Source organism: Sciurus carolinensis, chromosome 11 (genome assembly GCF_902686445.1).
Source record: "Sciurus carolinensis chromosome 11, mSciCar1.2, whole genome shotgun sequence".
NCBI classification, from domain to species: domain Eukaryota; kingdom Metazoa; phylum Chordata; class Mammalia; order Rodentia; family Sciuridae; genus Sciurus; species Sciurus carolinensis.
The window spans coordinates 80871033-80885584 of NC_062223.1; the positions used below are offsets into that span (position 1 = coordinate 80871033).

At 41.7% G+C, this 14552-nt stretch overlaps 1 protein-coding gene across 2 annotated transcripts in view; it reads right to left on the reverse strand.

Moving 5' to 3' along the window:
* Tenm4 (teneurin transmembrane protein 4) overlaps positions 1 to 14552 on the reverse strand; it is a 712052-nt gene that overhangs the window by 183751 nt on the left and 513749 nt on the right. For both annotated transcript variants that reach the window (XM_047517532.1, XM_047517531.1), the window contains exon 11: positions 4746 to 4916. In XM_047517532.1, coding sequence (XP_047373488.1) covers positions 4746 to 4916 — 171 coding nt within the window. The remainder of the gene's footprint in view (positions 1 to 4745; positions 4917 to 14552) is intronic.

The following is a 14552-nucleotide window of genomic DNA, read 5'->3' on the forward strand; positions in this document are numbered from 1 at the left end:
TCACTGGGATGGAAGGGAGCTGTTGAGGGGAAAGAGAGAGTAGCCTGTTGATCCCCTTTAGCCAAAGGGAGAAGACCCCTGAGACTGGCTGGACTGAGGGCTGGCAAAAGGAAACAATTCCCTCCTGTTTTGTCTTTTAAAACCCCAATGCCTTCCTCTTTTCAAATCCTGTAAGATTCTTTGTCCTTAATTCTGAGTGCCATGCCATGAGCACTAGGATATAAAATTTCCTATGACAAAGCAAAATCCCCCAACGGTTGGGCAATGAGGAGGGGTAGAGGCGGGAGACAGGAGGAGAAAAGCTCTGAATAGAAAAATCTTCTCCTACTTATATTCTGGAAGATAATGATAATAAATATTAGTAGGAGAAATAGTAAGAAAGATAGAGGTAATAGTATTATTGGGAGTATAAGCTACTGTTTAATGAGTTTCAACTACATTGGCAGGTTCCTTCATTTAGCATTTCAATAATTCTTGCACCCTATTTGTTTACAATGAGTCAAAATAAATAAATTACAAAAAAAAATTCTTGCAACACAATTAAAATCTGCATATGAAGGCTTGGGAATGTTTAAGAAACTGAAGATAAAGACATCTATTTATTAGAATAATATGGTTTCTAAGAGGATTGAATTGATGAACAATTAATTAAAACTCTAAAAAGACATTCTCAGTGTGGTGGGTACATCTGCCCTCTTAAGGAGCAACAGTTCAGTTAATTCATGGCTATGCAGGTTAAATATTAAGGCTTACAAGGTAGATCTAAGACCCATTAAAAATACTCCTTCTAGGGTTCAAGTTGATCATTTTTATGAATTAGGAACCTGCAAACAGATCCCAGAGTTGTCGGGGTCTGCAGACATCCATGAGAAGCACGCTATACCAGAATTGGGCTCTTCCAGAGCTTTACCAAAAATTACAGAGCTTAGCTCAGGATAAGGGTCTTCCCAACAGCATCATTAGGTTTCACAGGGCATATTACACTGGTGACAGTCCTTTTCTTTGTACAGCTAGACAGATTCAGGCTTCCTATAGCAATGCTGTACAAATATACAATCATGTCTATAAAAAAAAATCTCTCAATGAATTGCTGAATGATTGGATAGCTTGGTCAAACAAGGAAGATTTGGAAGAAGTGAAATGCCATGTGCTTCACAATCACTGTCTTTACTTTCTTGAACTGAGACCTATCTATATAGGTTCTAAAGTCCTAATCAACTAAGAATCTCCCCCTCCTTCTACCTTTTTGGTTTTTTACAATGCAATAACATGCACAAAGAATCCTTTAGTTTCCTTAGCAACTGTTTGAAATTTATTTGGTTATCAAAATAAGCTGTTCCATTTTGGAGAGCCCAGCTGAGCCTGTGTGCAGCAATTTGCATGGTTCAAACTGATGGGCAATTTTGATTTCATTGTAGAAAGAAGAAAATGCTATCCCTAGCTCACCAATTCAACCATCAGAAATGCTTGTTTATTCAATGCTTCCCCCCCCCACTTTCCCATTAATGCATAACACAAGTTCTTGTGGCTTTGCTTTGAAAAGCTGCTGTATTTGGTTTCTGTCCCATGACGACCCTGAAATGGTTACAGCTGCTTTGAAAATATAGGATGAATTGTAGTTTGATGTTACTCTCAAAGACATGAAAAACATGATATGGGATTGTCATATATTTAATTTGTATAATTTAAAAATATATATCTTTTAAAAATATTTAAAAATACCCCAAACCCTTTGAGGATCTTTTGGGGGTAAATGTTAATTAGTCTGGATTTTAATACCCAAGATAGAATGGCTGGAGATTCAAACAGACAAGAAGAGGGGAATGAACATTTGTTGAATGCCTCTTTATTAATAGGCTTTGAAAGGAAAGGTATTGTCAACCTTGTTCTACAGATGACAAAATGGAGGCCAAGGGAGATGGAGTAACTGGCAAGAGTTAACAGAACCAATAAAAAGCATAGTCAAGAATCACATCCTGAGCCGGATATGGCAGTGCATGCCTATAATCCCAGGGGCTCTGGAGGCTGAGGCAGGAGGTTCACCAGAACAAAGCCAGACTCAGCAAAAGCAAGGTGCTAAGCAACTCAGTGAGACCCTGTCTCTAAATGAAATATAAAATTGGGCTGGGATGTGGCTCAGTGGTCAAGTACCCCTGAGTTCAAGCCCTGGTACACCCCCACCCCCAATAAAAAGAATCACATTCTGGACTGTGAGGCTCCAGGGCACATTTATTTTCTATCACACCACACTGCTTCCCCCATCACTATGGAGCAGGAACTCTAATCTTAATTCTGGAATCAGCTCTCTTCTCTGATACCCTCAGAAGGGATAAGAAATATGCACTCACATCGGATTTAAAGACTTTCTCCCTTGGGATATGTCTAAGGAACTAGAGTTTTAACGTCACAATTAAAAACATAAACTAGGTAGACATTGGTTTGACCAGGGCAGAAACCTTAAGAACCATGTGGTCTCACATAAACTAGAGGAAGCTTTGTCCTCTATTTTCTAGAGTGATATATTTTACATCACAGTAATTGCTTCTGATGCTGACCACTTTCCAGTACTGCACTGCATTTAAGAGTTGGTAAACAGGATTTCCATTTGCATCAGTAATGACAGATAATCCCTTTAAGCAAAAATGGTCCAATTAAAATAAACCAATAAGCCTGTGCAATTTTGTGTTGCCGCTTATCTGCACCTCCTGCTCCTTGGGAAAAAAACTAAACAAAACCTAAACAACCCACAAACTAATTTCATTAGAGTGGAAGATTTTAGATAGATCTAACTCCTGTTTAAAGAATGTTAGAAATCATGAAAAGAAGAAAACACATTTTGTTAAGTAAGACCCTCAGCCAATTCCTTGAGGGTTAAGCATATTTTAAATCTATATTTTTACAAGCTGATCTAAAGACACTCTTCTTATGCTATTCACCTAAGTCACCTGACACTATAAACTAATGTGAGCATCACAAGCCAGTAGGCAGGACCATGGACAGGGCCCCTTTGAAAAAAATTCTGGAGAGCCATGAGCTAATCATATGATGATTCTATTAGTAATTTCATATGCAGAACTTGCAAATAGCAATGTATCTTATAGAAAAATATTCAATATTCTTTTGAAGAATAGGGAAATGAAGCCCAGAACATCTGTTGAGGGGATTTGCTTAAGGTTGTACCACACATCAGTGGCAACAGTTAGACTGTAACTCAGGGCTCCTGACTCCTAACCCAAAGCTTTTCCAATGGTCCTGTTGTACCATCTCCCTCCATATTCTATTAAGGATGAATAAAGTGTAAACTATTTAGTATGTTAAGTCTTAAAACCTTTGCACAAGAGACTAGCTTTGCCCCTCAAAACAGTGGGCAAGATTTCTAGTTTAGCTCTTTGGAAATGTTCCCAGTTTTTACTTCCCTTGAAGATGACCATAGGTCAAGAATTGACTTTGAACTTGAAGATCATCATTTCAGAGGTCATAATTAGATGCTGTGACCAAGCATATGCCACTCTATTGACCAAACTGATGACTGGAAGACAAATCCTTGAAAGGACAGAGAGGCTCAAAAGATGTGACTTCTAAGTTCACAGAGATGAGAGGAAAGATGTGAGCAGTGAAAGCTAGCTATAGCTACTTTACTAAGAAAACTGGAAAGATAATGCAGGCCATAGAAGATGCAGGAGAAGGGATGGCTAGATTGCCCAGAATACAGCCATTCTGGCTTGTGAGTTCAGATGACTTTCCCGGTGCCAATTCTGGTGAGTCTGCACCGGTCTTGGCTAACATTGAAAGAATTTATGTCTATGGAATGTTAGAAAGATCCCTAAGATATTCAGAACATGGGCTTATAGGTTTCCTTTAAAAAATGCCAAACCCCAAATGCCACCACCATTTCTATAATTGAAAGAAATATTTGTGTTTTTATTGTACCATGGGATTTCACATCCACATCTCTTTTTGGAGTCCTGTAACTGTGGGGTGGGTCAGGTAGGGAAGATTATGCAGAGAGCAAGAGCTCTGGAGTAACAGACCTGGGATCATATCCCAGACTCTACCATCTACCAGCTGTGTGACTCTGGCCAAGTCAATTAACATGTTTCCTAGTTTTTGCATTTCCCAGAATGGGGAAAAATTATTATACGTACCTCACAGGGTACATATATGAAATGAAATGCTCTTGATAAAGAAAACAAAAAACTTTGAAACAAACACGTGCACATATTAATGACTATTGATATTGCAGATGAGGAACGTGGAACTCAGGAAAATTAAGTAACTTGCTCAAGGTCACATAACTGGTAAATGCTAGACCACCTGAAGCAGTGTTATCATTAAACCACAAGATCCAAAAACCTTTCCATTATAACATACCATCTAAACCCCTCACCACGTCCGACCCCTGCAGATGCCCATTAATTACATGAGATTTCCCCAGAAGGGTTCATCTAGACCCCACACAAAGATGGCCATCCCAGCAGTATGAACACCCATGATGCTTGCTTTGAGGCATGGGATGGAATATCACTGAGCACCATGAACCCTGCCCGAGCACACTCTGAGCTTATAGTGACAAGGAACTGCAATGAAGACACAGGTGGACTGGCAGCCGGCGTGGAGTGCAGAGGGATGGAGGAAGCGCCAGAGCATGGAGCTGTGAGCCAGGCACAGGATGTGCATGATGGAGGTCTCCTTGGTTCAAAGGCAGACACAGAGGACTCACAACACGGACAACGCAGCAACCCTACCTTCTGTGGCTCCTTTGCCTTTCCTGTCAGGGGTCTCTAAGCCAGTGCCCCCTGAGGGATACAGGGAGACGTCCGTTGGCACAGGCCAACTGCTGGCTGTGTCCTCCGTGATCTCATACATCTGCCCCTCCATCGGCTGCAGGTGCCAGTTTAGGCCAAACAGGTGCATGGCTGTGGTGAGCAATGAGAAAAGTCATCTTTTTCTGCTGCAGGTGGAAATGGAGCTCCAAAGCCATAGGGGAGGGCGGGAGGGGTGGGGAACACAGACATTCAGTTCAGTTCAACAAAAGCCCAGGAAGGGGGCTTTTACAGTGCCAGGCCCTGCACAGGGGACTGGAGTCATAGACAATGAAGACCTGGACCCTGCCCTTGAGGGGCTCACAGTCTGATTGAGCCAGGATGGGGCCTTTCGGGAGTCTTGGCCTTTTGCTTCAAAACATTAATAACAATGTAGAGGGAAAAATTATAATTTGTATCACAAAGAGTTAATTTCTTTAATGTAAAAATTAACTTTTACAAATAATAAGCAAAGTCGAACAACTCAGTAGTAAAATAGACATAGAATATGAACAGTTTACAGAATAAGAAATACCAATGACTCTTAATCATAGGAAAAGACTTGACATTACTCATGGTAAAAAAGATGTAAGTTAAACTCTGAAATATTACTTTTCACATATGGTTTGGCAAAGATAAAAAGGACTGAAAATACACTATATTGGCAGAGAATGGGAAGCAAGTACTCTCATACTATGCTGGTGTGAGCATAAACTGGTATTTGATAAAAGTTATCAAATTTAAAATATACATACTCTTTACCCTAGGACTTAAGTTTCCAATTCTAGAAATTTCTCCTCTTGATATATTCACATGTGTACTAAATGATGTGCATACAAGGTTATTCACCGCAGCATAATTTGTAAAAGCAAAATGTTAGAAACCAATTCACTGATGGGGCTAGATAAGCTATATCTACCACAAAATAGTATAGAACCACAAAGGACAATGAAGAAACTCTACATATTTTTCTGGAAGGAAAACTATAACATGCAGACGACTATATTTGACAAACTACCTTTGAGTTAAAAATAAATTCCTGTATTTGTACAGAATATTTCTAGGAGGATATGAAAGATACTCATAACAGTGGGTATCATCCTCTGTAGGAAAGAGCTGTATGGTCAGGGGGAGGAGGGAGACTTGCTTTTCATCAAGTATCTTTTGCACCTTTTCATTGTGTACCACGTTACGCATCTCTGTTTAAAAAACATCTTCCAATGTAGCAATTACAAATAGTCTCATACAACAACCTAAAAGAGACTGTGAGACAACAAAGCATGAATATTGTTTGAGATATACAATGCCTGTTTCCAAAAAGGTTTGTGATCTAGTACAAATCATCTGCCCAAATTTCACTTTTGGAATCAAGTCTTGGGCTTGTCCAGACTCACCTCCTCCAGGAGGCCTACCCCGATTTCCCACACACAGAGTAAGCACTCAAGTCCCCAGAACCCCACAGAGTGCTGTGAGTAGCATTTGCTCTTTCGTTCCAATGATGAACATTTTCTAAAAGTCCCCTCTATGGCCAGCAGTGTAATAGGAAAAAACTGGAAGCAACCTAGAGAGACGTCATTGAATCAGGCTGTCACTACTTTCATGAGCTCATAGGAAAGGAGGGAAGAAAGATGGATAACAAAGTCTATTGAGAAGGACAAGGCCCAGAGGAGGAGGTGACTGACCCAAAAGGAGGGCCTGAGGAATGCCGGGAAGATGTGCACAGACCTTAGGGCCCACAGTAATTGCATTTGCTGAGGGCCTGCCATGGGACAGGCAGTGTACCAGGTAGCTTGTGCATGTTATGTCCAGTTCTTGTGGCAGCCCAATCATACCTAGGCTACAGAGGTGTACATTATAACCCAGAAGGCTGAATCTCCCAACACACAAAACAATGAACCCTTGAGGACATGGGAAATGCTTAGTACCCTGATGTGATCATTACTCACTTGTATATATGTATATTGATTTACCATCTTGTGCTCCATAAAGATGTACAGATATCATATCTTGAAATTATGACAACTATAAAACTATCCTTTATGAGTACTCACCATGTGCCACACATTGTGTTAACAGGACTAAGAGCAACATTTCCTTTGACTCTCATAACAATCCTGAACTGTATAATAACCCCATTTTACAGATGAAAAAACAAAGGCACAAGATCAAATGACATATGCCAGGTGAAGTGGTTAACAAGTAGCAGAGACTAAGACTAGAATCCCAAGCTATTAAAACCTCCAAAACAGACCACCAGTCTTTCTGGCTTGGAGGCCCAGTTTCCACCTACACCTACCCTGCCCCTCCCTAGCTGAGTCTAGCAAGGAAGGCATTATAAAGACAGCTCCTTTGACACATCAATGTCCTCCAGGCTTTTACTTGTTTTTAGGTAGCAATATGGGATCCTTGAGGTAGAGGCAGCTACAGTTCCTGGCCCCAGGTTATGAAAGATGTCACAGACAGTGGTTTTGAGGAGCTGTGTGACTGCCTTCAACAAACAAAAACCATAGTGGTGCCCAGAGCATACAGCACATGCTTCCGACATTGGGTCCAAACACAAGCTATCCAGGAGGCACGCACAGGTTTGACTTAGCCAGGAGGCCGAACTAGGCAACTGTCATGAGATCAACACTTTGCTTTCCCTTTGGTTACTGTCGTGTGGGACCAGAGGTAAGATCACTTGTTTTGAATCATAGTCATGTTATTGTAATTTGAGAAACGGGATATGAACATTGCAAAAGACTGTTGCATCAATGAAGTGCCATGTGGCGAAGGTGCTTTGCAAACTGCACAGATGTGTGATTTTCATGTTTTCTGAACATTACATTGGTGCTATTGATAATAGAGTGACCATAGGAGCTGACATTTACTGAGCACTGATTTAGATGCCAGGTACCCTGTGAGTGCTTCATACTGCTCTCCACTCCTCTGAGTAGGTAACAATAATACTAATAAAACAATTCACTTGCCTGGAAGGAGGGAGCACTCTGTTTCCAAGATTGAATTAGCTCACATTTCTGCTTACCTTCTTACTGTTTTAATCTATATATTGGCAACACCAAAGGTAATGGAGAACTTGTCTGAACTGCAGATAACTCAGATACACGCAGTTAAATGAGCAGCGCTTTTCCCCCCATTAGAATCAATTATCTCATCTAAGTGTGCAAAAGTGCTGTCTTGTTAAAAGGTCATGAGAATTAACTAATCCCAGAATGAATAGAACTATCACAGCTCTGTGAAGAGAAACATTTTTATTGTTAGAGCTTTCTCTTCTTTTTATGAAGATGAAAAAGCAAGTGCTTAATTGAACGTGCGCGTGCACACACACACACACACACACACACACACATACTGAGGGGAAAAAGAATTGCAGGTGAACATGGTCCCTGGGGTTGGAACCCAGGGGAAGGTGGGGCAGTCCACAGAGGGGAGGTGAACATTAGCAGCCCTTCTTCTCCGCTTTGTGCCCCTGGCAATAATACTGGCCCACGCAACTATGAGGCGGGGGCAGGAGCAGGGTGCAGGGCCAGGGGTCTTCATGACCTGTGCATTCCCGAAAGTCACCTGGCAAAGCAAAGCTCTGTATCCAACTCCAGCTGAGACTGACTCCAGGAGACTTGGCCACCTACAAGTAATTTGGAGGCTGCATAGTAGGGAAATGAACCCAGGGCAACCAAGATTGGACTGAGAAATGGCTTGCTGGCAGGTGAGAATTAGAGACAAGCATAGGGTAAGGCAGAGATTAAGAGATATGAAGTTCAAGTTCAACCAGCCACATCATCTTAAAGCTAAAATAAGAGGGCCCTTTCGTCTGTGATCCAGGGTCTTAAATATAAGTCATTGTAGTGACCTCTCAATTCTTTCACACTGTTGTTAGGCTGGTGGTTAGTTGTATAGTCTTGGGTGATGGGCAAGGGCAAGAGAGAAAGGGAAATAGTTTGCTCTGCTCTCTTCTTTCCAAAGGACAGACACATGCCCAGCCAGAGACTGTCCTTAGAATAGCAAGCTCAAGTGACCACTCCTTCTGTTAGTGATCTAAATGACAATACCAACACAAAAATTATCCTCAGTTCAGAGCATACTAGATGTCAAATGCTTTATTTATATTATTCAATTTCATCATTGTATGATGGTAGGTTTATTATGAATGGGAATATATATATATATATATATATATATATATATATATGATGGATTTGGAAAAGAAATTGAGCTATAGTGACATACTTTGAATTACTCAGAGAGGTAAAGTAAGTTACCCAAGACCACAGAGCTGATACAAGTGTGAGACAAGTTACCAAGCCACACGACCTCTTTTCTACATTTATTTTAAATAGAAGATAAAATATGGACAATGTAAATCTATCAGCAAATAAAGGCTGAAATAAATGTTTGTGGGGGGGAGGTGCTTATAATAAATATTCCCTGTCCCACAACACCCTTCATTTAAAGCTGTGTAGAGCAGTAAATGTATGTTAGCCAAGTGATTTGGAAGTAACAGCCATGGATTTAAAAGAAAGGAAGAAAGAAGAAAGGAAGGAAGGAAGAAGAGAAATAAATACAAATGGTTCTTCCTAGCCTGCTAAGGATGGCTCAAACCACTGAAACAATATAAATTAGAATTACTGTATTCATCATTCTTTGAAGAATTAATGGTAACCACCCACCACTGGTGTACATCACAGGATTACCTAAATTACACCCTGCTGTGTGTATTTATAACTATGGTGCAAAACCCTGCTCAGTACATTGAAAGTGACTAGAAAAGATACCTGATTCTGGTTTTCCCGGTAGACTAGTTTGTAATTCAATGAAAAGGTGAAAAGACGCTAAGGAGTTCAGAAAGAGGCTTTGGAAAGGTAGAGGTTCACAGGATCACCCACACAGAAATGTTAATGAGTTCTAAAAGCCAGGAGCCAGGATGGAGGGAGTTCGGATTCCCTGGTTCTGGTCAGTCTGACATTTTCTTGTTGCCTTTGCCTACCCAGCAAGACATGAGAGACAGCTCAGAAAGTGCAAGCTCCAACCTGACATTTTAAAGAAATGCTCCATAGATGTGCAGACCTTGAAGGCTCCCTGGAGAGCCAGGCCAGCAGGAGGCAACTAACAAAGTCATTATGCTGGAGTGGCCAATGCGAGAACAGGAGAGTTCCTGCCGTCAGAGTGCGTGCGTCTATTCCAAAAATCAAGAGCACGAACACAGTGCATAGTACACTAGCAATCCCAAGGAGTGACCAGAGTGCCACTTTGGGTTTCAAAAGGCAATGGGACCCAATCCAGCTGTACAACTACCCACTTTCCTGGGTATATTAATGCTTTGTTTCAGGGGGCGGGGGTTTGGTTTATTTTAAAATAAAGTCATTCCTATACGATTCAAATCATTGGAATCCTTTGACTTATGGTGTTCTAGCAGGGGAAACAATAGCAAGAATAACAACAGATTTTAATTTCCAACATTATAATCCTAGTTTTGCTACAAAGTCACAACATTCAGCAGTTATAGACCCAGATGCTATGAACAAGCTGGGCACAGTGGCACATGCTTGTAATCCCAGTGGCAGGTGGGGCAAGGCAGGAGGATCATGAGTTCAAAGCCAGCCTCAGCAACTTAGTGAGGTACTAAGCAACTCAGTGAGATGGTTTCTAGATTAAAATATAAAAAAAGGAGCTGGGAATGTGGCTCTGTGATTAAGCACCCCTGAGTTCAATCCCTGTCACCAAAAAAACAAAAAAACAAACAAAAGCTATGAATAGAGAGGTATACTGCAGTGTAATAGGGGAAAACTGGAAGCAACCTAGATGTCTAAAAATAGCAGAACAACTTAGCTAAATTACGGTACAGGTACTAGATGGAAAACAAGGCAATCATTATCAAAAATAACTATGACAACCAGCAATGAGGGAAATGCTTAAGATATAATGTTAAAGGGGAGGGGAAACAACACAAAATTGCATGTGTTTCCTGATCACATATCTGTAAAATCAGGTATGTATATGAAAAAAACCCAAACAAACCTGTAAAGAAATACATAATTTGAATTACAGTGGTAGGGTTATGGATAAATTTTGTCCTCTAGTTTCCAAATGCACTGTTTTACATGAAAAAGGAAGCTGTACAACTGTCTCAGGCTAGATAGACGGATGCCAGGTGGAGGGAAGAGGACACGCGGTAGGTGCCACGTGTCAGACACTAGACATGAGGATTACGAGCACTCTCTTGTGCAATCCTTAGGTAAACCTTGAGAAACTGGTATAACGAGTGAGAAAACTGGAAACTTGGAGATGTTCTGTGACTTGGTCAAAGACACACAGATAGAAGTAAATTAAGCCACACTGGAACCCAGATCTGAATGGTTCCAAAGGACAGGCTCTCCTCCTGGAACAGCATCACTGATGATTGACAATGACCCAAATCAAATCAAAGCGTAAAGGAAAGTAAGGCAAAACCATGGCAGATAGAATGGCCAGATTTGCTCTTCTGGGACAGTGTAAGGGACTTTCTTCTCAGGGATAAAGTATGGGCCCCACTTGTCACAGCCTGGTTGCCGCAACCAAAACCATGTAAGCAGCTTGTCTGTGGGCAGCATCAGTCTTCAGGATGGAGTCCACCCAGGTTTGATCAGTTCAATTTTGGCAGGACCTGGGACTGAACTGCACCCATATCTTCAGACTCTTAGTTCTGAGCTCTTGCCACTAAATGACACAGCAGAAAATCCTGGAAGAGGAGGAATCCATCCTCACTGCTTGTCCTTCCCTCAGGCACTGCTTCCCAGGTGGAGGGAGCCATCTCCATGGCCTAAGGTAAGGAGAACGAACCCACAGGACAGGTCACATCAGGCTGTCAAGGGGCCCTCCCTTCAGGGTGGGGATTATTCCTTCCATTTCTACTCCCAGTACCTAGTCTGGAGGAGTGAAGGAAGAAAGGGAGGAGACAGATGGCATGAGGATTGTATTGAAACAACAGCTCTCACCTGTTAATTTTGACCTGTGTGTGAGATAATACTGAAGGAGTCACATTCATTATATCACTTAACTCTTCAAGACAGATGCTCTTAGTAACCCCATTTTATAGATTAGTGCCTCAAAACAGAGCTACAAAGTAGACATTAATAATTGAATTCTGTATCTCTAGAAAACCAAGGCCCCAGAATGTCTACAAATGCACCACTCACCACAGGCAGCACCAAGATCCCAGAGCAGGCCTCAGTGACTACAAACCCTAAACTCCTCTCACACTGTTGCCACACAACCACAGGACAGGTTTCCATTCATTCCTGATCAGAATAAAAATGGTTTCTGACAAGATCATTGACAAGGGAACAGTCATTCAGTAAGTGACCTACAGAGAGGATGTGGCTAACCCTAGTGAAGGCCACCAGCTACTCTTTATATTCAAGGTTTCATTATTGATTCAGGCATCAAAGAGACCCAAGGATGGCCTGCCTGTCCCAACTGCCTTGCTAGGGGTCCAGTCAGCTCTGCCCTGTGTGCAATACAACAGCTCCAGGTGTGGGGAGTGCCTGTTATTTCCCAAGGTGGGGAAGCTGGCACACACTCAGCCATGGTTAGATTCCTTTCATTGTGCCACTGGGTCCAAGTGTCAACACTCATCAGATGGCTAACTAAGGCATCTCTGCAAAAAGATGTCTCAACTGAACCAAGATCAGCCTCTGTGACACACTTCCCCTTCCTTTGCTTGTACTAAAGATGGAATGGGGCAGAAGAAAAACATGGGGTTGGCAAATCTTGACAGGCTACAGATGCCTGTTGCTGTGTTCCAGTTCCATAGCTACTAGAATATGCACTCTTGCTTGGCCCCACAGAGTGACATTTCCACTTCCTGATTTCCTTTTGGCATACTGACCATATAACTGAGTTTTTTCCATGGTCAAAGTCAATTAGGAGGTATCCCCATTGTACTTCAAATGGAGTTTTAATTTGTGTATATATTATTAAGATAGACTTTTTCCCTGTGGATCATTCACTTTGGTCAGAGAAATGAGGGAAGACAGCTTAACATGGAATCTGCCATGTGGATTAGTAACCTGGGGTAATATTTCTCCATAATGAGAAGCATTTTGAAGGAGCACTTTAAAATCTCACAGCAGAATGCTTGATGTCCCTTCTTTACTCCCTGGTCCCCTGCTTTTTGGGACCACTTCATGTTCTCTTGCCTCCCTATCTTTGTCTACACAGCAAGATGCTCAATAGATATGAGGCCCCTGCTGTTCTTTGTTGAGTGTACACAGCCCCTGGGTTTAGTCCAGTCCTTGGGTTATGAAGGTTAAGGCTGCACAGAATTCCAGGCATCAAGAAGATAATGATCTCGATAACAACAATAATGACAATAATAACATAAGCAACTGCCACTGTCAATAGGCAGAAGCTATTCTGTGCCAGGCACTGTGCTGAGTGCAGATAAACATTGTCACTGATCCTCATGCAGCCTGTGAGGTAGGTATCATCACCCTCATTTGCAAGAGGAGGAAACAGACTAAAGAGGTTCATTGACTCGCCAGAGGTTTCTATTTAATACGAGGTCCAGACTAAATTCAGATGCAAGTCAGATCCACACTGATCTGCGTCTGCTGCTAGCTACTCCACTCTGTGACCTTCTGATGAGGTACAGAACCGTGGAAGTGACCAAGGTGGAAAAAAATGGCCAGTCTCACGGTGACATGGACCCTCCTTACTGCTCAAATATTGTTGGCAGAATTTCCCTGAGAAGACACTGGGGGTAGCACCACTTCCGTGCAGAAATGATTTTAAAAGAGCATTGCCAACACCCGTGAGCAGTGCCTGGTGTCCACATGACCTCTCCTGGCTCAGGTGTCTCACTCTGAGTGGATTTCTCTGTCCCTTGACACATCTGCCTAGCCAGATCCACACTTTTGCTCTTAGTGTCCTCTGCCTGGAACGGCCATTAGCTTTTCTATTTCTTAAGAAAATTCCCCAATCCTTCCAGGCTCTTCTGTGAGGACTACTACCATCACTTCCAGTCAGAAGTAACCTCTGCCCTGGGCCCTTACCATTATTTCCCCCCCTATCCTAAAAGTGCTGTCTGGATGGTGTTTCTGTTTGTGCTCCCAGCCTTTCTGGTTTCCCTGCCAGACTTACTGTTCAGTGGAGCAGATCTGTAGAAGAGAGCCAGGCCCCCCGCTCTGGCCCTTACCAGTTGTGCCTCAGCAAGTCAGTCACTTAATCACTCTGACCCTCAGTTTTTTTCATTTGTAAATAATTGAAAACCATCTTCCAGATTCTTTATATATTGTAAAGTGTATTGAAAATATAAATCATTATTATTTCATTGCTTAATAGTTAATGGATGAAAGAACACTCAAATGTGTTAATTCAGGCTGTATTTCATATACAGACTGATGCAAAAAACTTAAACTTATATGTAAACTATTAACAGTCTCAGACCTACGCAATTGGGTGTATGTACAGTAGTATTTATAATAGATCTACTGTATTACAGAAAAGTTAACATAACATGTTCAAAGAGAAGAGTTTCCAGTTTTTGGGAAAAGAAAAATGCTACTTATCCTCAATTTTTCACTTACAGCTCTTCTCTCCTCCTACTCTATTTCCACCCAAATGCCCTTTCCGCATGCACAGCTGGGTGAAATTGTGTGAGTGCTCACATACCCAGAGACACAGACACAAGGGGCCTGAGGAACAGGTCTTGCAGAATTCTAGAGACGGATAAAAGGGTCAAATTCAGTACAATATGATAAAATGGAGCCCACA